Source organism: Brienomyrus brachyistius, chromosome 12 (assembly GCF_023856365.1).
Source record: "Brienomyrus brachyistius isolate T26 chromosome 12, BBRACH_0.4, whole genome shotgun sequence".
NCBI classification, from domain to species: domain Eukaryota; kingdom Metazoa; phylum Chordata; class Actinopteri; order Osteoglossiformes; family Mormyridae; genus Brienomyrus; species Brienomyrus brachyistius.
Window position 1 is genome coordinate 27,117,814 of NC_064544.1, and position 17,379 is coordinate 27,135,192.

A 17,379-nucleotide genomic window follows, 5' to 3' on the forward strand; every position below is an offset into this window, starting at 1 on the left:
CAGTGTTCACCAGGAACATTAGGACAGTACCTTTCGTACATGGAGAGTAAGCAAGGGCGAAGCCTACACAGCTTCTTATTGGGAGTGTACAGCTTTACTGTGGCTTCATGTCCTGTCACTGAAAGTGGTCCTGCCATTGGCCTGTCATAAGTAGGTTTAAATCATGCTGTCTTACCTTTGCCATTTTCCCAGGGACCAAGTGGACTCACCTACAGCTTTTCTCAGCATTTACTCAGTCCAGCTCGTGCACCACTGACCCCCCCACCTACATTCTATGTGTCAAGTAAGGGATCTCACTACATATTACATTTAACTCATTTATAGGATGTTTTTCTTCAAAACGACTTAAAGTAGAGGGAGATGGGTACAATGTGTGTGATCACTAAGATTCCACTATGCCAAACGCCATTAGTTTCTCTTATTAATGTATCATACAGATACTTTGTGTTTAGTTATGATGTATTGCTTTAAGAATTCTCCTGTGCACTATATATTTTTTTATCTACTTGAAACTATTGATAGTTTATTTATGACACCCCTCATTGTTTGGACATTCATCACGTTTTTCCATGTTTCCCAAATAAGAAACAGTCACCATCACTGAATAGAAAAATAAACCTACAATCAAAATGTAGAAGAAAAGGGGAAAAACTCACAAGTAAAAATGTCTTAGAACTTTATTAAATTTGGACTTATAAGAAGTCACCATATTTCAACGCACTTGACAATTATTGTATGAAGTGCATTGGTATATACCACCAATCCAAAAGGATTGATTCTGCGGTCAACATAAATACAAGTTAAAAAAAAAAAAAAAAAGATAGTCGACATATTTACATTGTGAAGGTCAGAACTAGGATTGTACATCCAGACACAGATTTCAGCGAGGAAGTGATCAGCTGGTGCCCAGCTATCTAAAGCACACAGTTATGCAGTTTTCACAAATCGACTGATTTGAAAGGATTCTGTCCTAAAGGATGTGACTCCATGATAAAGGCAAGTGGGTCCTAAGGCTGAAAGCGGGAGCCGGAGCCAGAGCCCAGGCTGGTGGTGCTGTGGAAAAACAACCCCCACAACACCACCCCCCCCACCCCCACAAGACCCTCCCCCCCCCCAACATGGTCAGGCTGGAGGACACACGTCCCCTTTCCGCAAAGGAAAGCATTAAAGCCCAGTCCAAATTTTATATTTACACATTATTAAAAAAAAGACATAACGAATCTCTGGAAAAGTACTATTTACAATTCATTACAATTATTAGTTCTTAATGCCTCTAAGGTTCAATTCAGTCTGGTAGATGTCAGTTCCTCCATGATTGCAGGCATGCTTTCGGGTTACTCATTTTCAGAAAAAAACCCACAGTTGGTAAGGAGGTCGGAACAACAAGGTAATAGCCCTGGTAACTTAATCTAGTCAATTTCGACATGATTGTACAATCTGTCATTTTTCTCGCTATTACATACACAAAAAATGATAGTACCTCTTGAACAGAGGTGTTCAAAGCACTGAAGTTTACCAAGCCAGGCTAACGGTTTTCATGAGATATAACAAACCCTGTACATCCAGTCCAACTTCCACATCCCCATGCAGGTGTGTACGTCAGCTTCTCTCGTGTTCAGACACGTGGCGATAAGCGTTCCCAGGAAGACCAGCTGTCCCGCCCTCACATCCCAGCAGCAAAGCGCTACTCTCAGTCCTGCTAGAGAGGTGGCAACAGAAAAGCAGCTCCTTCTACAAATCCTTTATTTACAAGGCTTGTGGGGAAAAAACAGGTAGAAAAAAGAACCGTCCCAACTCTCTGTGGTTTCCTACATAAAAAGTTATACAGAGATGGCAGGTGGGGTGTGTGTGTGTGTGTGTGTGGGGGGGGGGGGGGTCTCGCCTCATGGGGAGTCATCCTTCATCTCACTTTAGTGCAAATCTTTTAGGCTTTTCACACAGCTGAAGGCAGGGCGAGTGTCAACGTCGCTGAGGTGAGAGGCGAGAGAGGTTGCACCAGTCCGCCAGGAGGGGGCGGCAGTGTGAGGCAGGCAGGTCTGAAGGCCCCAAGGTACACCGAAGTGTAAATCGAGGGCAAACATTTTTAAAAAAAAGCACAAAGTTGAAATGTTCTAGCCCCCTCAAACACAGACCCAGGGAATGAAACTGAACATCGGGAGAACATTGCCACAACAGTGAGTGGGCCGGAGCTCAGGTGCTGGGCTGACGGTTGGGACGCCCCGTGGACGAAGAGCTGTAGGTGCGAGAGCGCTGCCTGAGGGCAAGCCTGGAGGGCACCTCCAGCTCCTGGAAGAGGGGAGTCTCTGTGATCTCAGCCACCTCAGGCCGCTCGCTGGGGCACAAGGAGAGCATGCTGCGGACCATGGCGAGCTGTGGGGGCAGACAAGGCAACAGCTGGCTTAGCGTACGGCACTCTATACGCACGGACTGTGAGTAGAGTGCCTGCTCTTTACAGACTCCTACAGTTATGTATGGCCAAGTATGGCACAGCTCTGACAATCTGAAAGTTCTACTCGATTCATCTGCCTAATGGCCGTTTCTGTGCTGCTCTTAAACTGCCACCAGAGGGCAGCAAAACTCCTGTTACTCACCTCCTGTGCGTTATTCTGTGAGAAATAATCAGGAAACTCCGTTGCTCTCACTTTAGTCAATGTCTATGAAAGTAAAAAGAACAAAATAATTACTGAAGGCACACAGACACACTCAAGCACGCACTTCACAGAAAAAAACAAACATACGCAAGTCTATACATTTGTCAACGTCATGAGTCAACAGAACACGATGCTTGACAAATACTCAAAAAAAACTGAACTGGTTTCTTGTGGATTTTCCAGTTTGTAACAATAGCATACCTGAACTCTCTCCATGTGGGTCCGAAAAGGACACAGCAGCTCAAACAGGATGAGGCCCAGGGAGTAGACATCCACCTTGTGGGAGTACGAGTTCCCTGACAGCTGCAGGGTAGAACAGGAGCAGGGATTAATCACAGATGCGGGGGGCTGAAATCGCTGAGCTGCTAAGATTACATCCATCTTCTCTAACTGCTTATCCAGTGCAGCGTACCGGAGACCCTGGAGCCGATCCCAGGCAGCATAAGGGTGGGGACACCCTGGATGGGATGCCAGTCGATCACGGGCCACATATGCACCCACAGTCATACACGATGGGAAATTTAGAGATGATAATTAGCCTAACTGCAGGTCTTTGGACTGCAGGAACAAACCAGAGTACCTGGAGGATACCCAGTACGACATGGTGAGCACAAGCAAATGGCGGCTCAGCGGGTAGCACTATTGTCTCACACCTCCAAGGGTTGGGGATTTAAATCCTGCTTCCATTCTACGTATGCTAGCCTCAACTTAGAATAAAGTATGAAACAGTTGAGTACTCTGTGACTGTGACTCTGTGACTGTGACTCTGTGACCGTGACTCTGTGACCGTGACTCTGTGACCGTGACTCTGTGACCGTGACTCTTTATGCTCAACTGGTTGACCGAAACAAAATCTTGGTCTGGATTTGTACTCTATGCACCTGAAACCTCCACCTCTGCTCGGTATCATTTAACGGAAGATAAATTCATAAACTGAATACGACTCATCAATACCTAAAGACCAAATATTGATATCACACTAAAACACTGAGCCTGCAGATCAAAACGGCTAACCTCTTCTCCTTTGCTGATGTTATACAGACAAACAAAGCTCTGTCTGACATTCTCGTTCACACCCCAGTGAGTATGCCACCTCCTGGGTGATTCCTGGTGCCCTCACCTGCTCTGGGCTCATGTACAGTGTGGTGCCCACTTGGCCAGTGTGTCGAGCGTAGCCTGGCATTGTCAGGGGCATGCCAGCGTCGTCTTCCTCCTCCTCCTGGTCCATGGCTGTCACCAGTCCGAAGTCGCCCACCTTCACCACGTCATCCATCGTGAAGAAGATGTTGGAGGGCTGAAGGATAGAAGAGAAAACGGAGAAGAGAAGTCAGATCAGAGTCAGCATCGACTTTGCCAGGACGCGAACTGTGAACCAGATATCTTGTGAAGTGCTACACGCCATGAACGGCTACGGTTCCAGAGGTCGATCAGCAGAGCCGTGGATCCCCTGCTCACCTTGAGGTCGCGGTGCATCAGGCCCTTTCCATGCAGGAAGCTGACGGCCTCGGCGATCTGCAAGAAGATGTCCAGGCACTGGCCGCGTTGGCGCTGCTCTGGGAAGCAGCGCTCGGCCATCCAGTCCTTGAGGTTCTCCTTGCGGCACAGTTGCATCTGGATGTACAAGTAGACCTTGGGAGAGGCCAGGGGCCGCGGCCGGTGGGTGGGCAGCTCCAGGCTCAGGAAGTCGGGACGGATCAACGGCTGAGGGGAGGGGGCGGAGCCCTGGTCACGAGAAACGTCCTCGGGGGTGTGGTCACAACCAGAATCCTCGAACACGATGTCGAAGGAGGAGGTGGTGCGGTCAGTGGAGCCGTGCGGCGGACACAACTCGAAGGAACTGGGGGAGCCGGAGCACTCAGGCTCCACCTGGCTGTCGCCACTGGCAAAGAAGCTGAGTGGGCCCATGGTGACAGTGCAGGCAGGCAAGGCGTCATGGGCCTGGGCCTCCTCAGTGGACGACACGTCCCTGTGGAAGGAGAAGGTGTCCGCCGGGCTCAGCCCACCCTCCACAGAAGAAGTGTCTGAGGGCTTGGAGACCGGGACCTTCACAGACAGCGGCTCCATGGGGTCTGGGGAGCTGAGTGGCCAGTCTGTGGCGCTGAAAGAGAGGCGTGACATCACACATCAGGGCGATACACAGAGCAGTCGGGATTACAAACAAGCATCCTACCCTGTGTTCCAGAAGAACACCACCGATGTGCTTAATGTGAGCGTCTGCACACCAGAGTCACAAACACTGTCCAGCAGGAACGGACACCATGGCTCGGTCAGCACGGAGGAGGTACCTGGTATCCTTCAGCCAGCGCTGGTCCATCTCTTCTTGCCAGTCCCCGGGGGGGCTCTCCTGCCAGGCGTTGAAGTAACGGATGATGCCTGGGTGCTCTAACTTAGCCAGAGCCTTCACCTCACGCATGACCTTCTCGCGGGCCAGCTCGCTGCAGGGGACAGCACAAAGTGGCATGTGGTCAAAGTCAGCCCACTCCGACAGCCCCCCAAAACCTACGCTCCGCCATGTGTGTGTCTGCGTGTCCAGTGGGCATAAAGCTTAGGGTGCATTTCTGTGGTCTCAAAATATTCATGATAATTGGGTCCAAACTAGAGCCTTTGACTGCAAACACCCAGACCGATGGCGGCTTTGAGCGCAGAAGCAGATGGTCTGGCAGGGATGTGCACTGAGAGCACAGCAAACTCACTGGTGACTCCACTGAAAAGACTTCGGTATCACTGATGTGTTTAGGAGCAACATGCCTGAGCAGAGCATGCGCTCAGTGCACATCAGCCTTCATGTACATCCAGATAGTCAGGATACACATCTACTCCTGACCACCAAACTCAGGAGGGGGTGCAAATGATGCTTTATAGCTTAAAAATAACAGTGTGGAGTATGACTAGTGGAAAAAGACAATTCAGAGAGAAAAATAGCATGGAGTTTTTGCGGCAGGGAGTTACAGTTAAGCTAATGTGAGTGTAACAGTACAGTGACTTCTCAGCGTGGCACACATTCTACAGCTAAACGGCGTCTCTTAGTAACACTGCAAACGGACTGCAGAGGCAGCCAGCTCAGCACACAGCCCTTTGAAAGGCTCTGCTTCCTGTCAGGCGAGCAGCACGAGCCGCAGTGCAGTGTGGCAGGTGGGCTCCCAGTGACGGCAAACCGCTGGCAGCCCGCGGCCCCGTCCCGTCAAAGAGCAAGTGTGAGGCGCCGTGTTGACGGAGGGGGTGGGAAAAGCGTGCTATCTGGCTATATCACACCGCAGACAAAACGTGTCTTGGCCCAGCTGACGAGTCACTCAGCCATCCACAGCACAGAGGGTGGGGGTTACCTGTTTGGCAGTCGTATCCTCTTGATGGCGTAGTTGCAGTCGTCCACTTTGTTGCGAGCCTCAAATACCACGCCAAAGCCCCCCCGGCCTAGACACTGCACTGGCTGGAAATCAGTCAGGTACCTGCGGGAAGCAGCACACACAGTTAAACATCTGCAGCCTTCCTGTCCTACATATTCCTCACATTTATCAGCTTTCACCTCTGACCCTTTGAGATTCAGCACAGAGCTGTAAGAATCGTGCTTGAACCATATTATCTTCCATGGGGGGTTTGTAGACTATTAGTTGATCAGGGAAGTGAGTTCAGACCCTAGGGTTAGTCAAGGAATTACAGAGATCCATGACTGAAATGAGCATCAACACCACAGGGAGGGTTAGGGCCACACAGAAGCCATTGCTCAGAAAACCCCACATCAAAGAAGGCCTGTAATTTCCAAGGTGAGCTTGTGACAGCGTGCGAGATCACGTGGGGGAAGGACGTGCGGTGGGTTCAGGAAACTCGAGTGGGTTTGCTACTGTGTTGCAAACTGACGGCACTCATTACCCCAATATCACAGCAGTGAGCAACATCTGAAACAGTATTAACTCAGATATATGGCAAAGAACCAAAAACTTTTTTTTTTTATTGCCGGAATGCTGTAAAACACACATTTTACATCAGAACTATTTTAATTTGGATTCGGATCACTGCCGTCTCAGTTCTTCAAATATATCGTTAGTGCGAACAAAATTTTGCTTTAGCCTGAGTGACGCAACACGAGGTAAATGAGGTTCATGTTTCATACTTGGGGGTTTGAGGGCCTGTACACCGTGTAACCCACCCAGGCCAGGGTGCTCGTGTTTGGCATGAAAACGAAACTCGGAGGTTTACGGGAGGAAACTGTGGAAAGCAGACAGAAATGCCTTTAAAGTGGGAGGACAAACGGATGCTAACCGCAGCCGCTGTGCACACAGGGTTGTTTTTCCACTCGCAGCCAGTTAAAGGCTGAAAAGCGACGCCGTAATTCCCGTTCTAAAGCTCACTGACACTCTGGCCCGTCAGACGCACCCCACCCCCACCTGGACACGTATTCCGTGCTCCGGCACTCCGTCACCATCACCTCCTTGGGTTCGTCTGGCTCCAGCTCCAGCTTGCAGTCCGTCTGACACTGGGTCTCCGACTCTTTCCGCTGCTGGTAAAACAATGGCAGAATGAGGCCCGGTGTGGACAGAATGGGAGACAAGTCAAGTGCAATCACAAGTCCTGCACCCCTAGTGTTCCAGCAGTGTCCCTATTAGCTAGTGCTCGATTAAGGGCCCCAGTGCGATCCCGAGGCTGGGACCACCTTGCACTGGGATGGACGGGTGACAGCAGCTTCTCACCCGCACACTGGCAGCTGGTGGGTGGAAGAACTTGCGGACAATGTAGGTGGTGGCGGCAATGCAGAAGACGATGGTGCCCAGGATCTCCTTCCACCAGGGCAGCAGCAGCACTGGGTCCTTCCTGCGCAACTCGGTTGGGCCCCCGTGGCCTGGCACCAGGCTGACAGCTGTGTCCCGCCGACCCCGGTACCGGTCATTATAGGGGAAGTAGTAGCCATTGTCTGCATGGGGACAGGGGAGAAGGCACACAGTCACCGTCTAGCATTTCAATACATTCAGCATCATATCATACATCACAAACTGTAGAAAACTCAACTGCAAACTCTCACCAACCCATACAGATCATTAGTGTCCCATATCTGCCCAGCCTATGACCCGCCTGCTGATATGCCACCGCCCAGTCCTACCGTATGGGTACTGCAGCACTGACAGGGCCCCGTTGCTGTACTCCTCATGGGAAAACTTGTCGTTGTTCAGACACTTGTCAAACTCCTCTGAGCCAACCAAGACTGGGGTCCGAGATGGAGAATCTGTGCACAAAACAACGGCTTGCTGGGAAAAAAGTATCTACATCTGATGGGCTGAATCTGAGTGGTTTTGAACACGACTGAACCGAAACCCATGTGCGAGGCTATAAGCTTTGTGGTTACTGCTTGACCAGCCATAAACAGCACTTACGGATCAAGGGTTTCCACTTGACAGTGGGGAGGGAGATGATTCCCCCAGTGTTGCGGCTGTCCAGGGCTTTGGGCCGAGTGGAGAACTGCTCCGAGATCCGCACTGAAGACTGGAGGTACAGCTGCCCCTGGAACATCCCTGGGAAAAGAACATGCATCCTCATCATCCTTAAGCTCCATCTCAAAACGTCTCTTAATATCATAGTAAAGTGGTCATTCAACTCTGGACCTGCCAGCCGCACATCCATTTAGACAACAGTTGAAGAAATGAGACACTCCCTACCCTAAACCCACACACAGTAAAATCCAAAAATCTCTCTCAAAAATAAACAACACTTGGATTTAATAGCATGACTGGAGGCCATTTCATCCCAGGAGAACTGGATGGCATAGTGACGCAGAAGAATCCAGAGATTATGCAGGTCAGTGCGGGCTGTTCCTCAGTAAGTACAAAGGAGGTCAAAAAATGCTAACAATCAACATGAGTTTAGGTGCTTCACATGCAAGCAGCTTGAGATGTTACACTAAACTGGTGTGTTTGTTGGGTAGCTGACCAGCCGAATGAGTTTACGACATAAGATCAACTAGGTGACCGGCTTCTTTACCAAGGTAGACGCTGGATTCCGTGGCACCACGAGCTTCCTCCACAATCTCCTCCTCCTCCTCCTCACCCGCGGGGTCGGGCCGGGAGGTGTAGGACGTGTCATCGAACAGACTGATGGGAATGACCCTGCCTCCCTGTACCAGCCACGCGGAGGCGATCGGGGTGCAGAACTGGGTAGAGGTAAGGGCACACATTAAAGACTCATTCAGCAATGGATGCTTCATGGTTAACTGAGCATCTCATCCAGTGCATCGTGACAATCGTGTTCCTTCAGACAATCTGTTTATTTAGCTACATTTTCATTTTAGCTACAGATTTGGTAACATCTCATAACAGTGACAGCTGACAGACTCCCTCTCACCTGGCGCTCCCAGGCCAGCCCTCCGCCCGGCTTGTTGTTGAAGGCCATGACCTTCCAGTCAGGCACAGACACTTTGATGAGCAGCTCGTGAGTCTCAGCCTTGGGATCCTCCTCCTCGTGAATGATCTGGGGACCTTCCCGGGGTCCCTCACGCCCCGCCCCCGGCCCACTCGGCAGCTCTCCCTCAATGAAGTTCAGACCTGGTTGCGTCTCAGGAACGAACTTTAGCTCGAAATGTCCCACGCTAAAGTTCCACCTGAAAAATACCAAAATGCATGTCTAACATTTACGGTGCAGTAACAGTATAACAGTTTATAAAAGCGCTATTCTTGAAATCAAGCACGGATTATGTAAAACGTCTCGATAGATATTCTCTCGGCTATCTCTACCAGAAGTCAGTCTGTGAGCATGAGGCACAGGCAGTCTGTGAGCATGCAGTACGGACATCTCTATAGGATGTCAGTGTGTAGCCAGAGGCAGTCTGGTACAGGCGAGGTCGCTTACTTTTCACTGCCGCTGCGGGGGCGGACGGCACGGACGGTCTTCTGGGTACGCTGGAGCAACAGCACGTCCTCGCGCTCCAGCGCCTCCTCGTCCCAGTGGCTGCAGCCCACCGCTGAGCAGATGTAGCGCAGCTGGGGGGGGCACATACAGGGGGAGGGTTACCGCCACACTCACAACTATACCTCCCACACAAGCTCAAGCACAGAACATCACATCTCTCACACGCGCCCATGCAGACGCACATGCATGACAATAAGGATTTGGAAATGTATTTTAGGTGCACATGTGTAAGTGTGCTAATTGGCCCTCACTGTGCCTGTGTGTGACTTTACCCATGCCCCCCGCACAGTGCAACACATTTCTTAACCAGCGTGTATGCTCGTCTATCTGTGTTGGAACCTACCTTTCCGCTGTACGCCCCCAGGCCGTATGTGGTGAGGGACTTCCCACCAACCAGGACCGTGTCCTCGCGTATGCGGTATGACGACTCCAGCAGCGACTCCACGCTAAAGGGCACAGCCTCCATGCTCTCACGGTCACGGTCCCACTGGAAGAGCGCGCCGTCCAGGGACGGGATGATCATCTTATTCCCAAACACCTGGAGAGGAGCAAAGGGAGGCCAACATTTAAGCTCCACCCACACTTCCTTAAGCTCCACCCACACTTCCTTAAGCCCCCGCATGTCACAGGGCTGCATGACGAAAAGGTCACCCCGTGAGGGGCCCAGAGAGGCTTTAGTAGCTACTGCAGGAGCAATGATATACTCCCCAAGGATGCCTGGGGAGACTAATCCATGCACCATCTTGGTAAGATAAACACAAAGACTGATATTACAACTGAATTCAAGGGAGTTTTTTCTCATTTTTGCAGTTTCGAACAAACAAAAAGAATAAGGTTTATATGTGCACCCGATAAGAGGTTTTGCATGCAGATGCATTACAGATGCGTTGGTAAACAAAGAAAAGAAGATGAACGCGATTTACTCCATGCCAGGAAATGAGACGGACAAGGGTATGAAGTTACAGGGACTATGTTCTGCGGTATTCAACAGAGTTTGCCTTCAGCTGTCTCTCCTATTGTGTAACTAATTTGTGTTTCAAATCACCCAGTAAGGAACAGTAATAGGGACATGGGACAAAAAAAACACACTTTGCATTATTTACACTTATTTTAAACCAGACACCAAACAAGCACCTGACATCAGAGAGACCCAAAGTGCATGTTAACAAAGAAGCAAACTGTTTATCACTGATTATTTAAAAGCCTGTCTGCAGATGGCCTGTCCAGTCACAACATAACTGGCCTTTATTTATTTTTATATGCGACCCAGATCTGTCACGGAGGTGAGAGCCAGTTTCCCTTTGGAGGGAATGTTTATGTAGAGCACAAGGTAAACAAATGAGGTCACCTCATGCCTGGCCTTGATCCTAACTGTCCCTGCAAACCAGAATCACCTCTGACACGGTCATTAGAAACCCCTAGCTGAGGGAGAAGCCAGAACAAGTTTGACGGCGAGGTGGTAGACAAGGATGATGTCATCTATTCACACGGCAATGGGGGGGAAGCACATTCGATTCAGGTGGTAAGAGGCTTAGAAAGGGGGGAGGGGTTGTCAAAGCAATGACTCACGATCAGTTATTCAAACAGTTACTGTTGGCAGTAATCGGTCTATTTGTCTTGTGGCCCAGATTTTTTCCCCAAGCATGTGTGATCACACCATTCTTCTTCTCAGCCAATACACTCCCTCTGTGTGATCCTGTAGTGCATCACACCACACATCACCCCAACCTCTCAGCTTCTTTCCCTGAAGACTTCTGCCGTGACCAGATGCCTCAGATGCCTTCAAGTTCAGCTCCGGGGAAGTTAATGGAGCTGATTCAACAGAAGCTGTTTCAATATATAGCTGTTTTTTTTTGCTAGCTCCACAACTTTGTGTCACCACAAGATAAAAACAATGCAATGAATTTTTTTTTTTTATCACGGTGGACCATGCAATTATTCCTCAAATTTGTATCATAAACAAAGGCAATAAAGCGAGTCACATCTGACCAGGGAAAACAGAAAGGCGTCCGCAGCAGAGAGCACCAAGCACATCACTCTGCCTGCTCGGGGAGGCTGCTAAGCACATCTCTCCCAGGCGGTGCGCAGGGGAGGAGGAGGCGGGGCCGGGATGACATCATGTCCCCGCCTTGAAGCATTACCTCATCCTAATCCTTCTGAGCATGACTCACTCCACACCGGCTGTGGCGTGCATCCCTTTTAAGTGCCAAGCCTTCCCCGTTTCCCTCATGGCCACATTCCACACGTCGCCATAGGTGACGACTCCATGCCGGCGCGGCGCCTCCAGCCAATGGCACCTGCCGCGGCCTGCCTCAGTCACTAAGCAGATTGGCGGCCGAGTAAATGGGAAACGCCAATCACGCTGCCTGGTTACACGGCTGCCGGGAGTTGTTGCTGCTCTGAGCCAATAGCGGGGCTCTCCAGCTTGGTGGGTCCGGGTCTGCACCTTCCGATTAGAAGTCGATAGCAAATGAGCCAGAACGGGACCTATCCATGCAGCGAATTCTCTCCCCTGGTAACAGGCTTCAAAAGGGACGCCACCTCCATCCCTATGTAACGGAGCTGTCTGCAGACCGTCACAACACACCCGAGTGTAGGAGTCAGACAGGCTCCGTTTGGTTTCGCCCCCACCCACCCCCGCACCTGGTGCCGCTACTATAGAGCGTAAGAGCGGCAATTCTGGCAGCACAGCTTCCACAGCGAGGCCCAGCAGGCGCCGGTCACCCGAGCGATGGGCAGAGCTACCTGCGCTAAGCATGTGCCCCGGTCACTCGGCTGCGATCGGGTTACATGCTGCATGCTGACACAAAGTGCAGGAATGCAGATCAGGGGCCAAGGGCAGGAGATAAGAAGCTCAACCAGAGACTCCATCCTACTTTGTCTTACCATTATGGGGACAAATTCAGCATATGGCAGCCTTATGAAATATTTAATCATTTATGGATGAAAGACTTAAGATCTTTTTAGACTCATTTTTACACTGGATTCAAACACCAGAAGTCCCTACAGTTTTAAAGCTTATCTTTCATGTCCTCACCTGGCAGGCTCCTGTTTCAGAGTTAACTGGAAGGCCAGAGATCTATAAATATATGTTTTACAACAGTGCTGGGAGTAACAGACCTGCACATCTTAGGTCACAAGTGCTGTTTGCTCATTCTCACCTAATGCCCACAAGCCAAATCTGACCAGATAAAAGTCAAACTTCACTAACAGACATGCTTGTTTGATGTAAGGAACACAAAGCCAGAAAGCTACCACTGTCTTGGTGGACATTGCCCATCTGGCAGTGTGGCACTTTGCTTCCTACATACACATTAGGAAGGGGCATCTATCCAAAAACAGAGGCAGAGAGAAAAACAGACAGAGGCTGAAATTCTGAACAGTGTCTCCTATTCAAGGGTCTCTCACATTTTTGAATTTTATTTAACGTTCAGACAGATGCATATTACATTTTAGACCAAATTCTGGTGAAAAAATGAATAATACATAGCAAGATATACTCTAAGAGTGGTGGGTCCTCAGGGATAGTGATCTTCAGGAAGGGTGTACATAATACTGAGGATCCTGATCAGAATTGGTTATAAGATGGATGGATGGATGGATTGATTACACACTACAACTGACCGATTTACAGGGGGTATCAATACACCCCCACTGAAAAACGATTCACAGAAGACAGAAACAGACTAACATTAGGTAACAGGTGGTGTTCACAGCACTTCACTTCCTAATGAAGCATCATGTAGCGAACTTTGACTAGATTTGCGCCATAGACAGCCTGAGGACTGTCATACGGCAAGGAGGATAACATTTCCAGGGGGGGAGTCTGACGGTACCCAAAAGGCCATTCACTCTCGATCATTAGAGCAAATCCTCACGGCTCAGCAATCATGTCAGCCACGAAGTCATTACAAAAACAATGGTGCACCGGGCTGAAGCCCTGGCAGCACCATGAGACTGAGGACGATCAAGGTTAGACAGGCTCTCTGAAGGGGCTCAGCTAGCAGGCACTGTTACCCACTCAGCTTCTCCAACAGGGAGCAGTCCAGCCCACACCCAGCCTGTTACTATGATTCTGAGATCGTAAGTAACTTCATAAAGTCCATAAGCTTTGTATGAAACTGACATTCCCGATTACTCTTTCACTCCAGTAAGTTTTTAATGACATTTAAAATCTTACATTTCTTCCCAGAAACTGTGAGAAATGACAGCTGCAGTTTTTATTTGTTGGCTCAAAGGATGCATTTATTACACTGTCAAACGGGGCTTGTCAAAAGAAACACTCAGAAAGACTAAACCACTATTCTTACTAGCATTTTGTCTGCCATATGTATCCTGAAGTGATACAACAGTGTGAACATTGGTCACATTTTCGTTCACAAGTAAATCTTATCGAAGCCATACAGGCTAATGAAGCTTCAGTGGGACTCAGTGGGGTGGGGGGGGGGGCATCATACCTCAGGCTTGCTCAGACTAGAGGAGACCAAGCACCCAGAGCCCACGTCCAGGTCCCACAGCTTACGCCCATGGTCATCGGGGTCCAAGGCAGAGATGCGCCCATCCAGTGTGCTGATGATGACCAGGGACCTGCATGGAGATGTTAGGGACGAAAGGTCAGTTGGTGTGTGGTTCGCACTTGTGAGATGAAGAAAGCAGCACAGAAACACTGCCTGCTACTGCTCAGGAAGATGAGGAAGCCAGGTACTTCAAGAAAATACCTCGACAGTAATTTCTGATGCTCACGGTTCCTTTATAAATACACACACACAATCTGGGATGGAGCAGACAACATGCAGCCAGGACGGCAGAGAAGCCCACTGAACGACTGACCCACATGTAGGCAGTCTCTGAGCGCACCTGCTTATCCAGGCCATCCAAGGAGAGGCCCATGTGTGCAACAGCCAGCCTGGCCGACACCAAGCGGCTACGGAGCCGCGCGCTATACATGCGAGGCTCGACAGGGCTTCCCAGCCCAGTGCAGACAGGGAGCCTACAACACCTCCCTCAATGAGCCGCGTGTCTGCCCACGGAGCATGCCCAAACCATCTCGCCAAAAATCCTACGCTCTCCCACTTCACACATTCTGTGCTCCTACCGGCAGCCTAACTGTCAAGCTCAAGTTTAGCCTCATCTTTCATTCCCCCTCCCCACACACACACACACACACACACACACACACACACACACACACACAACAGGAGCTCTGCCCTCCGACCAGCTAGCACCAAACCTTGGACTTCCTTGCATCTGATTGGCTGAGCCCAGCCCCCCAAAAATGTTGGGCTGATAGGTTGTTGCTAAGCAGTAGGCATGCGGAGAAGGCGTGCCGGCTGCTATTCCCGCCTCCCTGTCACTGAGCGGCCGAATGAAACTGATTAACTGCGCAGAGGAGCTGCAGAAGTGAGAGGAGGGATGGCTGAGGGGCGATCGAAGCTGCATTCTCCTTCCGTCTGCAGGCCACCTGAGAGTTAGTTTAAACAAGGTTGCAGATTGCAGATAACCCTGCTCTGAAACTGATCAGGGGTTGGGGGGGATATTCAGGCGAGTGTGAATAAGCAGCACTGATTACAGGCTAGAAGGAAAGTTGTTTTTGGAAAGCGCCATACAGTCATCTGGGAAATAAGGAAAAGAAGCCTCCGTCATTGTTTCTCAATCCGGCCCTCAAGGACCCCCGGATGGTCCATGTTTCTGCTCTCTCCCAGCTCCCAATAGGAGATCGAAAACGCGGACTGTCAGAGTCTGCGAGGATTAGGTTGAGAAACATTACTCTATGAGATACTGGGCGGGTTACTTGCTCTGTTTTGTCCTGGTCCCAGGCTGCCAGGCAGAGGACCAAGGTGCTTTGCCTATGTTTACTCTGGGGGAGAGTCACAGCCACCATATGCTGAATAGAGGCAATGTGGCTTTGCGAGCACCTCATTAGACTGAACACAGAAATGTGCTGCTACTGTTAACCGTAGGGATCAGCTCACCTGCTGCCGCAGGCTTACAGACTATGGGGAAGTGCTTTAGCCAGCTGCTTACTCAGACACAGAGCACAGCCCCTCAACCAGTGCCCTGATAGCACTTCAGTGCATTACCCCCATCCGTTAAGGAAGTGACTGGGGACAGTCCTTTACACAGGTCTACAGTGATATACTGCAGAAAGTTAAAAATCAGAATGTTTGATTATCACAATGGTTTCCTATGTAAACATACTAGCAGTTAAAAAAAAAATTAACCAATAGCTCATTCCCAACACCCCATAATCTCTAAAGACAGTAAGAATCTGACAGAACCGATGCAGAGTAAGAGAGACCCATTGAAGAAGCGAGAACGTCTCCAAGGACCAGGAAACGCTCAGCCAATAGATGCCGCTGGCTCAGCCCCAGCCAATCATCACTCAGGTCCATTCCTTTTTCAACCAATGCGCAGCCTTCCGAAAAACCTAAACCAATGAGCTGAAGCGGCTGGCTGTCGCCGTGCAGCAGCAGGCAGGCCTCCTCCTATCCCAGGCAACGCTCCCCACTCCACACACACTGACAGAATGAAAACACACAACAGCAGAACACGTGGGGAGACACTGCGGTGCGGTACCACACCCTCGCAGTAAAGATGCACTCCTGGAGCACGAAGCGCATTGACACTCGCACTCAGACATAAAGACATTTAGCATTTAGCATGCAGGAACATGCTCCTAGTAGCATTCAAAGCCTGCATGAAGAAATCTGAATGATCCAGAGATGAACAGCCAATCAATAATGCAGCTGCAAAAGGAAACACAGTGCCCTCGACTGAACTGTGGGTTTTACTGTCGCATGACCAAGCAGGCTCCTTTCGGAATAATAAGCCATCTAAGTTTCCAGTACTCACATTGACTTTCCATAATGACCAGCACAGCTGAGTCTTGTTATAGTGGGAGGTCCCTGTCACAAGGTACAGGTCACTGCCGTCGGCCACTCGCTGTTCACGTCACTGTCAGGCTACATTCCACACCCATCCTCAGCCACACCAAGTCCGAGGCTGGCCACTCACCATGCTGTGGCACTCTTTCCCACTAAGCTATGCCACACTGGGCTCCCAGCAACAGCCAGGGGCTTGGGCACATTGGTTTATTTCAGGCAGCTGTGTCAATCAAAAGCACAGCGCTCCAATAAGCACACACCGGCAACTGTAAGCCGTCTGACACCTCCAGCTCGCCCAGTACCCGCAGACGCCCCTGAGATTACTGAGGGTGCTACGAGGGTTCCACAGCAGCAGAAAGCAACAGCGTCCCTCAGACGGCGCAACATAAACTTCACTGTCACAGCACAAACTTTCTTAAAAAGCATCCATGACCTCCCACTCCCCAAAGTATTCTGATGACACTTTTCATATTTAATCCCTTCAACAGCATTTGTTAAAGCTCAGTCAAATAATCACCTTTTAAGTGAAAGTTTTTTTGTTTGTAAACAAAAAAAACAACAAGGTTATGGTCAGTAAAACAGTCTAAGGATCAGCAGCCTGAAATACAGCAGCTTAGCCTCCGGTCTATGAAGGGACTCCAGGAAAGAAGTCCTTAACACTCAGTGAGAGAGAGAAAACTATGAAAGGAGAGCATGTAGAAGACCTGTAGCTGAACTCAGCATAACATCTAGAATGAGCTGCATCTCCAACACAACCTCACAAACACATGCACGGGTCACGGACTGCAAACAATCCGGGTTTAAAGGCGCGAGTTAGCCCACCTGGAGGTCCGTCGTGACAGGCTATCGCAGCGCATGCTGACCTTGCGGCAGCCCAACCTCCCACACACGCATCCACCTTCTGCAGGCTTTGCACTTGAGGATGAACACAGCAGCCACTGCAGCCAGAGTAC

The 17,379-nt window shown here is 50.0% G+C and overlaps 1 protein-coding gene across 4 annotated transcripts in view; it reads right to left on the reverse strand.

The window, feature by feature from the left end:
- Positions 1 to 1,114: 1,114 nt before the first annotated feature.
- eif2ak3 (eukaryotic translation initiation factor 2-alpha kinase 3) overlaps positions 1,115 to 17,379 on the reverse strand; it is a 30,174-nt gene continuing 13,909 nt past the window's right edge. For 2 of the 4 annotated variants that reach the window (XM_048971195.1, XM_048971197.1), the window contains exons 2-18: positions 14,000 to 14,129; positions 9,886 to 10,080; positions 9,483 to 9,613; positions 8,979 to 9,234; positions 8,619 to 8,787; positions 8,015 to 8,152; positions 7,744 to 7,866; positions 7,337 to 7,557; positions 7,034 to 7,146; positions 5,975 to 6,097; positions 4,937 to 5,086; positions 4,107 to 4,749; positions 3,772 to 3,945; positions 2,853 to 2,954; positions 2,592 to 2,654; positions 2,290 to 2,370; positions 1,115 to 2,227 (exon numbers count right to left, since the gene is read on the reverse strand). In XM_048971195.1, coding sequence (XP_048827152.1) covers positions 2,084 to 2,227; positions 2,290 to 2,370; positions 2,592 to 2,654; positions 2,853 to 2,954; positions 3,772 to 3,945; positions 4,107 to 4,749; positions 4,937 to 5,086; positions 5,975 to 6,097; positions 7,034 to 7,146; positions 7,337 to 7,557; positions 7,744 to 7,866; positions 8,015 to 8,152; positions 8,619 to 8,787; positions 8,979 to 9,234; positions 9,483 to 9,613; positions 9,886 to 10,080; positions 14,000 to 14,129 — 2,956 coding nt within the window. In that variant the 3' untranslated portion in view covers positions 1,115 to 2,083. Of the gene's footprint in view, positions 2,371 to 2,591; positions 2,655 to 2,852; positions 2,955 to 3,771; positions 3,946 to 4,106; positions 4,750 to 4,936; positions 5,087 to 5,974; positions 6,098 to 7,033; positions 7,147 to 7,336; positions 7,558 to 7,743; positions 7,867 to 8,014; positions 8,153 to 8,618; positions 8,788 to 8,978; positions 9,235 to 9,482; positions 9,614 to 9,885; positions 10,081 to 13,999; positions 14,130 to 17,379 lie in introns of all 4 variants that reach the window. The other 2 variants (XM_048971196.1, XM_048971198.1) reach the window with 2 other exon arrangements.